Source organism: Nematolebias whitei, chromosome 16 (assembly GCF_014905685.2).
Source record: "Nematolebias whitei isolate Nwh7 chromosome 16, NemWhi1, whole genome shotgun sequence".
Classification (NCBI taxonomy): domain Eukaryota; kingdom Metazoa; phylum Chordata; class Actinopteri; order Cyprinodontiformes; family Rivulidae; genus Nematolebias; species Nematolebias whitei.
The window spans coordinates 28,480,111-28,493,837 of record NC_056513.1 but is presented as its reverse complement, the minus strand read 5'-3'; the positions used below and the strand labels follow the sequence as shown (position 1 = coordinate 28,493,837).

The 13,727-nt window shown below is 40.7% G+C and overlaps 1 protein-coding gene across 1 annotated transcript in view; it reads left to right on the top strand.

The window, feature by feature from the left end:
* The first annotated feature begins 3,226 nt into the window (after positions 1-3,226).
* The window catches only part of dclk2a (doublecortin-like kinase 2a), an 87,008-nt gene continuing 76,507 nt past the window's right edge, over positions 3,227-13,727 (top strand). Inside the window, exon 1 of the mRNA XM_037690517.1 lies at positions 3,227-3,670. Within this exon, the coding sequence (XP_037546445.1) occupies positions 3,265-3,670 (406 nt within the window). The 5' untranslated portion in view covers positions 3,227-3,264. The remainder of the gene's footprint in view (positions 3,671-13,727) is intronic.

Sequence of the window (13,727 nt, the reverse complement as noted above, 5' to 3'; positions counted from 1 at the left end):
TGTGTGTGTGTGTGTGTGTGTGTGTGTGTGTGTGTGTGTGTGTGTGTTCTGTACAGGATTTCCCTCTGCTGGGGGAAAAGAATTAATGTTGGTTCTTCCTAAGTGACTTCCTCCAGGAAAGGCTTCTTGAACAATGCACCCACACAGCTGGCGTTTCATTTTAAATAATGTTTCTATTTTACTTTATTTTTTGTAGTTTGGTTTGAGTTTCATTTATTTAAACACAAAGATAGTACGCATGTTTGTATTCACCGTACTAATTACTTCTAAAAGTGCGTCACTTTCTAGAAACTCAGAAGTGAACTAGATAAAAACGACATGTCTTTAAAATTAAACAAACAGCTAATAGTGTAAATGCTCATCAAGCGTTCACACTATTGTGATACTGTTTATATTTATTATCATCGGTTACTATTGTTTTTCCATACTTTTTTTGGGAGCGATTCTCGTTCTACAATTTTTGAGCTATTTCAACAAATCATATATTAAAACGTTCAGCTCAATCATAACAATCCTGCTGACTTTTGGTGCAACTTTGGCTTTTTGAAATATTTAGCCTTTTCTAACATTTTTCTCATAGAAAATTAATTGAGCTCATTTTACATCCTTCAAAACTTTAGATCTGTTTACAACATTTTACTGCTCCTTTTACATTTTGTTCCAGTTCAGCTTCTTTCAGCTTCCTTTTGCAAGCTTTAACTTTTTTTGGCTACTTTCAGCTAATTTAAGCTGTTTTTTTTTTTTCCCAGCTGTTCTGTGCTCTTTTCAGATTCTTTTACTAACTACCAGAACAACATTTTTGTGCTTCTTCTAACTTCATTTTGTTAATTTCAGCTTGTTATGCTCCTTTCAATTGATTTATGCAAGTTTAAACTTTTTCTACTATTTCAGCTACTATTTAGCAGTTTATGCTAATTTTAGCTTTTTCAGTTTATTCCACTTCTTTTGCACTGATTTCATCTTTTTTCAGCCTAATTTAGAAAAATGTCTTTCCACTTCCTTCTGGTAATTTAAGCTTCTTTCAGCTTTTTTAGCTACTTTTCAGCTGGGTTTTTTTTTTTTTTCTTTTCTTTTTTTCAGACAATTTACATTTTTTCCTGCTCATTTCTGTTTCTTTCAGCCCAATTGGGCAAAACATGTTGTTTCTGCTTTCTTCTGCTAATTTAAGCTTGTTCTATCTTTTCAGGTACCTTTTTAGCATTTTTAGCTAATTTCAGCTGTTTTCAGATAAACATGTTTTTTTGTTGTATAATTTCTGCTACTTTCAGATTGTTTAAGCCCCTTTCATCTTTTTCTGCTATTTGCATTTTTTTTGTTGCCATTTCAGCTTCTATTTAGCTGTATTAATGCTAATTTAGGCCTTTTCAGTTAATTCCACTTTTTGTGCTCATTTCATCTTTTTTCGTTTCCCTCTGGTTCTTCTTTCTGCCTTTTCAGCTACTTTTCAACTATTTATTTTTTTGCCAATGTCAGTTTTTTTAGCTACTTTTCTCATTTTTGTGCTAATTTCTGCTAATGACTTTCTGCTTTCGTCTGCTAATTTATCCTTGTTATGCTGTTTCAGCTACATTTCTGTTTTGTTTTTAGCTAATTTCAGTTGTTTTTCAGCAATTTCTTCTGCAATTAGCATTCACACTGCATTTTTGAAGGAACTGAAATTTCTGTAATTTGATCTTGTGTACCTATCTGGCTATATTTGTTAAACATTTTATGTTCAATCATTTGTTTTGATAGTAATTGAAGTTACTGGTTTTTGTTTAGGTTTTTTTTGGCATGGAGGCTGCACAGCTGCAGAAAGAAAAGCTTTGCAGAGAGTGGTGAAGGCTGCACAGAAGACTGTTGGAGTCAGTCTTCCCACTATCACAGACATCTACACTTCCAGATGCAGGAAGAGGGCCATCTGCATCATGAAAGACCCCACTCACCCAGCACACACACATTTTGCACCTCTCCCCTCAGGCAGGAGGTTGAGGACCATTAAGAATAGAACCACTAGACTGAGGAACATCTTCTACCCTGAAACTGTTAGACTTATGCATCTCTAATCAGGATTATCACTGTGAAAAGAATCACTGTACTGCCACTTTGATTGTTGATCTGCTGATTATTTCATTCTGCTGTATTCATTCATACCAATCTGCTCACCTCAGACTTCGGGCTGCTGTTTAATATACCGTATTGTTTTACATTATTAGTGTTTAGCGTATATTTTAGATCGTTAGTGTACCGTTTGGTATTTGTTCAGTGTATATCAGTGTATATCTTAGATCCTTATATACTGTTTCTTTTTATACTTTATATTCTCGCTATGGTTGGGTGTAACTGGGACCTTGAGTACACAATTTCGTTCTACCTCATGTACAACATGTGGTGAGAACGTCAATAAACCTACTTGAACTTGAACTTTTTTTTACACATATACATTCAATAATATTACATTTGTGTCACTTTAAATGTTCAAGAATTCATGACTCCAGAATCAAAGCTGACTCAAATGAGGGAATCGGGCTACTCTGTTTTTGAAGTGGGCGAGCTCATTTAAACTGTGAACATTGTATTTCTCTCTCTCTCTCTCTTTTTAAAAATAATCTATATTTAAAAGCATTTGATAAAAACAAAGTGTTTAAAAAACAAAAACTTGGTAAACGTGGACATCTTACCACAAATACAGTTCCTCAGTGTGACATGGTCCAGTGTTGTTAACCTCTGCAAGTTGCATTGAAGTCACCAAAATAAGAGTGGAAGATTTTAAAACTATCCTAGCTGACTGATCGAACAGTTCAAGATATTTTTGTGCTGCTAAATCATAATTTTTTTCCTGTGATTTTTGTTTGACATTTTCAGATTTTAAAGTTTTACAGTAATCGAATTATTTAAATTTGGGGCATTAGGACCCGGGAGCGCTCCAGGCGTCCTTCCTTCCATTAAGTATCGATCTGACAGCTTGTTGGACGATTTGTTGGACAGGAGGATGCGAGGTGATCCGAGGTGCTCTGCCTCGTTTCTTTCCTGTGTATTTTAACAACAACAGGTCGGTGATGACTGTCAGACAGTTGGACACAGCTCCAGCAGGATAGTTGCGCCTGTCTCGGGTTTTTCTAGGCTACAGACAACTCTTCATCGGATCAGTCAGGTCGGGGATCGTTCGTGGACTCTTCATTTTTCCAGCCTGACTCGTATCGAGCTGCGGTGTGGGAGTTGAAAGACGCACACGTGTCATCGCATCTCTCTGTTTTCAACCCCCTGTTGGTTTAAAGAGACATCATGTCTCTGTGCAGAAACACCGAAACTGAACACTTTGAGGACCGAGACAAGCCTCAGCGGACCCGCAGGACCAGCTCCTCCGCCGGGTCCCTGTCGGGCTCCAGAGGCGCAGGTCTGGTCCCCAGCCCCGCTCGCAGTGCGCACTGCGCCTTCTACCGCACGCGCACTCTGCAGTCCCTCACGTCGGAGAAAAAAGCCCGAAAAGTTCGCTTTTATCGCAACGGTGACAAATACTTCAAGGGTCTGGTGTACGCCGTGTCCAGCGACCGGTTCCGGTCCCTGGATGCCCTGCTCATGGAGCTCACACGGTCCCTGTCGGACAACGTCCACCTCCCCCAGGGGGTCCGGAGCCTGTACACGCTGGACGGGGGCAGGAGGATCAGCAGCCTGGAGGAGCTGCAGGAAGGTGAGGCTGACTGTGACTTCTTTCCATGTGCACAAAGTTTGCTGCAGATCCTGCGTTCTGTGGATTGATTGTTTTAAATCATGCAGGGGTCTGCAATCTGCGGCTCCCGAGCCACATGCGGCTCTTTGGTCCCTCTGCAGCGGCTCTTACAAGCTTTGACCAAAACTGAAATAAAACTGAATTTTATTGGATGTTATAACTAAAGGGGCTAGTTTTAGCAGTTTTCATGTAATTAATTTAGAAACTATATGAATACAAGAAACATTACAAGGAGTAAAACATACTTGCGTTCACTTTATGCTTTATTTATTCAAAGTAGGAGAAGTAATTTTTCTACAATAAAAAAAATCATATAATAATGCATAGTTTATTGTTTTAGTTTTTAGAAACTAGGCAAAAACTTTTTTTTTCCTTCTTTTCAAGAATCTCATCTTTTATTTTGTCTTAGAATGTAAAAATATCAAATACTGTTCAAGTGCCCTCCAACAAACTTAAAGTGGTCCGTGGGCCACCAGTTGAGAATCCCAGTTGTAGAAGGTATTGTGGCTCTGGACACGTTTAATTTAGTGAACAAAGGGGCAGAAATGGATCTTTTGATAATGGTTGCAGACCCCAACTGGCAAAGATGAGTTTAAGGTCAGTTGAGTCTTACTGAAGTCCATTTCTGACACTTGATTTAAAAAAGTCACACAATTATGAGATCTCATAACTTTGACTTGGCATTTCAATAAAAGCAATTCAATATTATTTTAAATGCTAACTTCACATTTTTTTCTTTTAAATTATAATTATGAGCGTAACTCAATTATGATTTCTTCTTCTTTTGGCTTTTCCCTCTTCAGGGGTCACCACAACGAGTCATCCTCCTCCATCTCACTCTGTCCTCACTCCAACTACCTCCATGTTCTCTCTAACTGCATCCATATATCTCCTCTTTGTCTTTTAACTGGCAGCTGCATTAATAACATCCTTCTACCATTATACCCACTGTCCCTCCTCTGGACATGTCCAAACCATCTCAGTCTGGTCTCTCTATCTTTATCTCCCAGTTGTTCAACCTGTGCTGTACCTCTGATGATCTCATTCCTAATCTTATTCATCCTTGTTACTCCTAAGGAGAACCATAGCATCTTCCTTTCTGCTACTTCCAGTTCTTTCTCTTGTATTTTTGTCCACGTCTCGGTCTCCAGACCATAGAACATAACTGGTCTCACCACTGTCTTGTAAACTTTTGCTTTGACCTTTGCTTTTGTCGCAAATCACTCCTGAAACTTTTCTCCATCCACTCCATCCTGCCTGAACTCTCTTTTTCACCTCTTTACGACACTCCCAATAATTAAATCAAAATTATGACCTAATGGTTTTACCATCCATCCATCCATCCATTTTCTTTACCCGTTTGTTCCATTTTGGGTCACGGGGGTCGCTGGTGCCCATGTCCAGCAATCACTATGCGAGGGACGGGGTACACCCTGGACGGGTCGCAAGTCCATCACAGGGACACATAGAGACAAACGAGACAAACAACCATTCACTCTCTCACTCTAATGGTTTTACAGTTATGACTTAATATCTCAAAGTTATGCAAGCTTCAATATAAGTTATGCTTTTGAGATATTGAGATAGATATTTTTATTTTCTTCACTGTGGCTGAAATGGGCTTCCATAAGGCTGACCATCCATCATCTTGACCTGCTTCTTCCTTTTCAGGCCGCTGGGGTCACTGGTGCCCATGTCACAGTGTGAGTGGCAGGTATCCAGTGCATCACAGGGCCACATGCAAACAACCATTCACTCTCTCACTCACACCTAGAGACAATTTAGAGTTACCAATCAGTCTAACATGCATGTTTTTGGTCTGTGGGAGGAAACCGGAGTACCTGGAGAAAACCCACACATGCACAGAGAGAACATGCAGACTCCACCCAGAATCCCCGGCTGGGATTTGAACCAGTGACATTCTCGCTGAGAGACAACAGCTCTACCAACTGAGCCACCGTGCTGAGGCTGAAAACCTTTTTAAAGTATCTAACAAGGTTCAGTCAGGTCATCTTTGTTGAAACGTTTCACCTTTTATCCCAAAGACGACTTCAGTTTTGGATAAAAGATGAAACGTTTCAACAAAGAGGGTCTGACTGAACCTCGTTAGATTTATCTACCTGGATTATTGAGCATGCATCTGGAAACCTTTTAAAATAATATTTACACATAATATCAGTGGTGTACTGGAAAAAATCAGAACATTTTCGCTACATCTTTCGTTTTTCTTTAGTTTGCCTATTGTTGGAGAAATACAGTGACCTTTTATTGGTTGAATATTTGTTGTTTGCACCTTTTGAACACCCAGTGGTTGCAGATCGACAACACGTTCTTAGGATCCTCTGACCTTCAGCTAGAGTTATTCTTGCATACTGCTCTATTTTCATCTCGACTCCTAAATTTTTAGTCTCAGGGTGAGACTCATTTCCTCCAGCAGATCCCCAGAGAAAATGGATAAGATGTAGGTCAGCCCATGATCTGAATTCTGGGGCATCACTGGTTTGGTGGACTGAGCAATTGGTCTTGTTTATTTATTTTTGGGTTGGTTTAGCTCATTCAGATAAAATATATTTGTACCATTTGTTGATAGGGCTTACGGTCCAGGATTTAATGTATGCAAGTTTTATTTCATCTGATCAGCATGTTTAAAGAGCTGTTCATGTTAAATTATATCTGTTACTACAGCCAGATGAGTTCAAATTCTATTATTTTAAATTATGTTTATTCCTTAACTTGTTCAGTCCAGGCTTTAGAGACATGGGTTCACCATTTATAGATTTAACAAAAGTAAAAGTACACTCTGTCCTAGTTTACTTTCCCTTTTAATGGACAAAGATGGGGCACATCCCTGCACAGTCAGCCACTCTGTACTGATTGAGGTCATCTTGAGCTGCTGAGAGGAAACTTTGGATACCAATCACCTGGTGCCATTTTTGTCTCTACTTTTAAATTGCTGTGATTGTGGGAGAAATAAAACTAAGGAGGCATATTGCAAAATAAATCAGAAGGACTTTCAGTTTGATATTCAAATAATATTTAAACCGGGAATAAAACTGTTTTCTGTTCAGCCATGATCAAATTCTTTTTCAAGCAGCAGCATGAAACAAACATCTGTTAGAGCTAAAGCTTAGCCCAGAGAGAGGCACACTGCTCACATAGCAGAACTCATAACCTTTCCACTTTAAAAGAGCAAGACTTTTTTACCAGATGAAATAATTTCTGCAACTTGATGGATTGTTGTGGCAACATCGAGTTCTTCTTTTGGCTTTTCCCTCTTCCGTGGTCGTCACAGAGAGTCCTCCTCCTTTTGTATTTTTTTCCAGGCAGCTGCATTTCTAACATCCTTCTACCAATATACCCACTGTCCCTCCTCTGGACATGTCCAAACCATCTCAGTATGGCCTCCCTAAGCTATATGTTCACGCTGCAGGCAAATGTGTCCCAAATCCATTTTTAACTCGCACACAACCCATATCAGATTTTTTTCATGACAGTCTGAATGTAACGTTTTTTTTTTTTCATATATATGGGTCTAAATTGGATACAGGGTGGCACAGTGGTGCAGTTGGTAGAGCTGCTGCCTCTCAGCGAGCAGGTCGCCCTGGTTCAAATCCCGGCCGGGGGCCTTTCTGGGTGGAGTTTGCATGTTCTCTCTGTACATGTGTGGGTTTTCTCCAGGTACTCCAGTTTCCTCCCACAGACCAATAACATGCATGTTAGACTGATTGGTAACTCTAAATTGTCCCTAGGTGTGAGTGAGAGTGTGAATGGTTGTTTGTCTCTATGTGTCCCTGGGATGGACTGGAGACCGGTCCAGGGTGTCCCCCGCCTCTCACACAGTGACTGATGGACATGGGCACCAGTTACTCCCACGACCCGAAAAGAAAGAAGCGGGTAAAGATGATGGATGGATAAATGGGATACATATTCAGTGTTAATCATATGATTATTTGATTAACTTACTCAAAGCGGCACATTAATTATTATCTGATCACACATGGATCTGATGTTAGATTTGCAACAGTTGTAAAGATTATATCTATATTACAGATGTTTAAAAAGCTCAACATCGTGTCTGTTTGAAATACTAGGGGAGTTTTAAACTAGTATTGTTTTAAATAGTATAAATTTGCACCTAGCTTGAAATCCATTCGATTGTTGCCTTCTGTGCTGTGCCGACTGCTGTTTACTTCAGGGAAGATACTGACTGCTCAGAAGTACTCTACATAACCCTGCTTTAATAAAAATCTAACAGTCGTCTTTAAATTACTACAGACACAACTGGAAATCACATATTTGCAGGATATTGGCTCCACAACAACTTGTTTATGCACAGAGAGGACATTTTTATATGCTATGACACTTTAGGTGTCACAGTCTGTCCATCGCATTGTTTTCAGTTTTCTTTTTTGGTGTGATTAATGGTGTACATTTTGTCACAACACACTGATCAAGTTTCTTGCGTGCAAAGTGCAACACTGTGTGTTAAGTGAATTTTTATTCAGAGTAACAGGAAGGAATGTCAGGTTAGCAAAGAATGCAGAGTAAAGTGGGGCGGTTCACATTCTCCTTTTTAAATGTTGGAACGGAGCAGCAGCTTTCTGACTTTCAGCTCAGTCTTCAAAACAATCGCCACTAATATCCGTCAGTGATTTTCATTTAGCACCCAGGGCCCTGTTCTTGTCATGCAGCGTTGTTCTTGAGGGGAATTCTTGTCGTTAATGTGTGCAAATGGAATGCCTGCAGATAAAACAAAATGCTTTGCTTTGGAGGAAGGCCAACAAAGCAACTCAGCAGCTGGGAGGGAGAGAAGACTGAAGAAGACTGCCTCACAATGTGCTCGTTTGTTTCAGCTGGGAAACTAACTCTTACTTTGTTTAACTGATCCTTCCAGTGAAATCTAACAAGGTTGAGTCAGGTCCTCTGGACGGATTCTGCTTTGTTGAAACGTTTCGTCTTTTATTCAAAAGACTTCTTCATTCTGACTTATGAATAGCGCCTTCTCATAGTGAATCAACCAGTTGGCTGGTGACATCCAAAACTAGTTGTTCGTGTGCAAAAGGAGGACCACTAGCCTAACAATTGATCATTAGTTAACCTGGATTACTGAGCATGCATCAGAATACTTCCAGTGAAAGGTACTAAATACTGATAAAGTCATAATAATGGGTGACTTCAGTATTCATGTAGATGCAGAAAGTGATAGCTCAAGCGTGGCCTTTAAAAACTTAATAGAGTCCATTGGTTTTACCCAAAATGTCTGAACACCTACTCACTTTCATCATCACACCCTTGACCTAGTTCTGACCTACGGCATCAAGATTAATAACTTAGTATATCTCCTCAAAGTCCTGTTGTGTCTGACCATTTTTTTATTACCTTTGAGTTTACATTAAACGCCTACACGGGGTAAACCATGCTTATAGAGCTAAAGCTTGTCGAGAGTAATTAACACTTTTAAATATTTTATAGACCAAGGTGTATTTCATCAGATTTATTTACAAAGCTTTGGAGAGCAGTCCAACAATTCACAGAACATGCAATTACAAGATTACACTGTTATCAGTGCTCTTGTCCATGTGAAACCCTGACCTGCTCTAACTCTCTGGGCCAGACAAATTTAGTTTTATAAAGTAATCTTCCAGCCCAGACCTCAGCTCCTCCCCTCCATGTCCGAGAGCCGTCATCAAAAGGTCTGCTTGCAGACAGGAAGGAGTGGATCTGAGTTAAGGACTCTGCCTGAAACTCGTTGCCATATCATATCAACTCCATCATACCAATGTCATATCAATGAGCCCTTTAGGATATAAAAACAACCAGTTCTTTCTGGTCCTCACTGATTTGTCACAGTAGGAGTGACTACATGGGACCATTAATATCACACATCACAACATTACAAAATGTTCCCACAGGAGAGTTATTGATCATGATGAGAGCAAATACGCATTAATGTTGCAAATGGCTATTTTAACAACACCAGTTTGGAAAAAATAGTTTAATTTTAACCCTGCTTGACAAGCTAACAGCTAGTCTGAGCAGGGCCAAGACGAAAGTTGATTGCTGTCCTCATAAAATAACTCAAATATATATATTTTATAGAGAATCATGTGAATGCTATTATATAAACCTTTACAGCATTGTGAGTTTTGCTTAGTAAAGTCATTGAGTTCTGTGTAATTTATTGTTGGACAAATTCTCTTGTTCTTTAACTGTTTACTCACAAGAACCACAATTTACAGCAGGTGAACATTTTTAATCAACATTTTCAGGACAGGTTACATACATAAACATACATGCATGAAGACAAGTCACAGAAATGAGTCGCAAACTGTGTTATCTGCTAACTTTTATCACATTCTCAGCTCAGCAGAGTTCAGTGTGGTTGAGTGTGTGCCCTTGAAGCCAGCTGCAGTCTTCTTACACAGCACTCTTTGTCTGCACAAACATATGGTTCATGGGCATCAAAGAGACATCCTTCAGTTCGAGATAATAGTTTTGTGAGACAATCGAGTCACTTGTTCCAGGTCAGAGTGGAAAAATGTTCTCAGCCACAATAATAAAGCACAATAAAAACATTAATAACCTTTGACCAAAACTTCTCTGACATTTACAAATATAAATAACGCAGCAGCTGACTATAGCACTTCTATTGCATCCTTGAGCACATTCACAAGGAATATTAAATTAATTCTGCCTGAATAACCGTAATGTGAAATTGAAAGCAATAGGAAGTTATATAAAATAGTCTGTGTAAACTGCTATGAAAGTTATGATTAGACTGCTTTTAGTCGGGGTGGCACAGCTGGTAGAGCTGCCTCCTCTTAGCGATGAGGTTGCTAGATTGAATCCTGGCCTGCGACCTTTCTGGGTGGAGTTTACATGTTTTTTCTGTGCATACATTTTCTTTAGGTACACAGTGTGAGTGGTTATTTGTGTCGTTTGTCTACATGGTTCTGCAATGGATTTGCAACCTGTCCAGGCTGTACCCCACATCTTACACAGTGACTGCTGGACATGGACAAAAGTAACACCCAGAATGCAAGAAGCAGACATATACAGTGCCTTGCAAAAGTATTCGGCCTTTTCAAATTTTTGCCACATTTCCGGCTTCAAACGTAAAGATAAAAAAATTATTTTTTTTGTGAAGAATCAACAACAAGTGGGACACAATTGTGAAGTGGAATGAAATTTTTTGGATGTGTCAAACTTTTTTAACAAATAAAAAACTGAAAAGTGGGGCATGCAATATTATTGGGCCCCTTTACTTTCAGTGCAGCAAACTTACTCCTGAAGTTCAGTGAGGATCTATGAATGATCCAATGTTGTCCCAAATGACTGATGATGATAAATAGAATCCACTTGTGTGTAATCAAGTCTCTGTATAAATGCACCTGCTCTGTGATAGTCTCAGGATTCTGTTTAAAGCGCAGAGAGCATCATGAAGACCAAGGATCACACCAGGCAGGTACGAGATACTGTTGTGGAGAAGTTTAAAGCCGGATTTGGATACAAAAAGATTTCCCAAGCTTTAAACATTCCAAGGAGCACTGTGCAAGCAATCATATTGAAATGGAAGGAGTATCAGACCACTGCAAATGTACCAAGACCCGGCCGTCCCTCTAAACTTTCATCTCGAACAAGGAGAAGACTGATCAGAGATGCAGCCAGGAGGCCCATGATCACTCTGGATGAACTGCAGAGATCTACAGCTGAGGTGGGAGAGTCTGTCCATAGGACAACAATCGGTCATACACTGCACAAATCTGGCCTTTATGGAAGAGAGGCAAGAAGAAAGCCATTTCTCACACCAAACATGTGGAAGAAGGTGCTCTGGTCAGATGAAACCAAAATCGAACTGTTGGGCCACAATGCAAAACGATATGTTTGGCGTAAAAGCAACACGGCTCATCACCCTGAACACACCATCCCCACTGTCAAACATGGTGGTGGCAGCATGATGGTTTGGGCCTGCTTTTTGTCAGCAGGGACAGGGAAGATGTTCAGAATTGATGGGAAGATTGATGGGGCCAAATACAGGACCATTATGGAAGAAAACCTGTTTGAGTCTGCAAGAGACCTGAGACTGGGACGGAGATTTATCTTCCAATAAGACAATGATCCAAAACATAAAGCCAAATCTACAATGGAATGGTTCACAAATAAACATATCCAAGTGTTGAAATGGTCAAGTCAAAGTCCAGACCTGAATCCAATCGAGAATCTGTGGAAAGAGCTGAAGACTGTTGTTCACAAACGCTGTTGTTCTATGAAATTATCTTAAACAAAATACAGGTTCGGGGAAAATGGTCGGAACAATGAATTAAAAACTCACAGGCTGTTTCTGCTAGAATAATAAGTGTCATTTTATTACACCGCCACAGATACAGCGAAGCAAAGCACAAGTACATTCCGTACAAATCAAACATTGATGTAAAGCCCCTCACCGTGACACCAGACCGGGAAGCCGTTTCAGTCCGAGTAAAAAGGTAACATCAATTGGCTGGGCATCGGATCAAGATCCACAGCAGACTTCAACTCTAATTCTGAGTGTCACACTTTAATACTCTCTGCATTACATGGGAACATCTCCCAGTAAACAGAACATGCCCACCTGGACTTAAAGTCTGTGAAAAACCCTTGAGATAGTGTGAGCGCGTGAGAAGCTTAAAAAACCTCTAGATAAAGAGGGAGCGTGAGAAGCTAGCGTGAGAAAACCTCTAGATAGCGTGCAGGAGGAGGCGGGCCAGGCCTCCTCCTCAGGCCTCTGGGTAACTCACAACAACATGCACAAAAAAACACTTTATATCACAGGTTAAATAGTCAGAAAAACGACCTTTTATTAAACTCTCAACTCAGCTCTCCATCCAACCTCACTGAGCTCGAGCTGTTTTGCAGGAAGAATGGGCAAGATTTTCAGTCTCTCCATGTGCAAAACTGATAGACATACCCCAAGAGACTTGCAGCTGTAACTGCAGCAAAAGGCGGCGCTACAAAGTATTAACGCAAGGGGGCCGAATAATATTGCACGCCCCACTTTTCAGTTTTTTATTTGTTAAAAAAGTTTGACACATCCAATAAATTCCATTCCACTTCATGATTGTGTCCCACTTGTTGTTGATTCTTCACAAAAAATTTAAATGTTATATTTTTATGTTTGAACAGGTCCCTGGTTCAAACCCCGGTCCAGGGGCCTTCTGGGTGGAGTTTGCATGTTCTCTCCGTGCATGCGTGGGTTTTCTCCGGGTACTCCGGTTTCCTCCCACAGACCAAAAACATGCATGTTAGGCTGATTGGTAACTAAATTGTCCCTAGGTGTGAGTGAGAGAGTGAATGGTTGTTTGTCTCGTTTGTCTATATGTGGCCCTGTGATGGACTTGCGACCCGTCCAGGGTGTACCCCGCCCCTCGCACAGTGATTGCTGGACATGGGCACCAGCGACCCCCGTGACCCAAAATGGAATAAACGGGTAAAGATAATGGATGGATGGTTCTATGTCATATAGGCTTCGCCCTTTAAGGCTGTCGCTGATGGGTTTATCCCGTTATGCGCAAGCATCATACTGAAAAAATTAGTCCACGCCCACCTGCTGTGTGGGCCCCACCCGATCCGTATAAGTTACATTAAGAGCGGGTAATCGGCTCCCATTTTTCTTCAGCAAGCTAATATAAAACAACTGACCTTTCAACGAGATGTCCAGCTCCAACACCATCTGCTTGTGTCCCTCCTGCAAGACCGGTTACTTGCTCAGCTTCGACCGGCACGACACCTGCGAGGGATGCCTGGGTCCCCGCCACGTCGCCCGCTCTTCCTCCTGCCGCCTCTGTGACGAGCTTCCACCGGAGGAAAGGCAGAGGAGAGCAGCCTTGTTTAAGGCTACCATCGAGGACTGCCTGTCCGTGGCAGGAGACTGCTCGCTGGACGACGCCGGCTCTCGGAGTGAATCGGATGATTCCTCTGGGACCGGTGACGTTAGTGTAGTAGCCCTGAAAAAGGGGAACGTTTTAATAAAAGAGCCGGA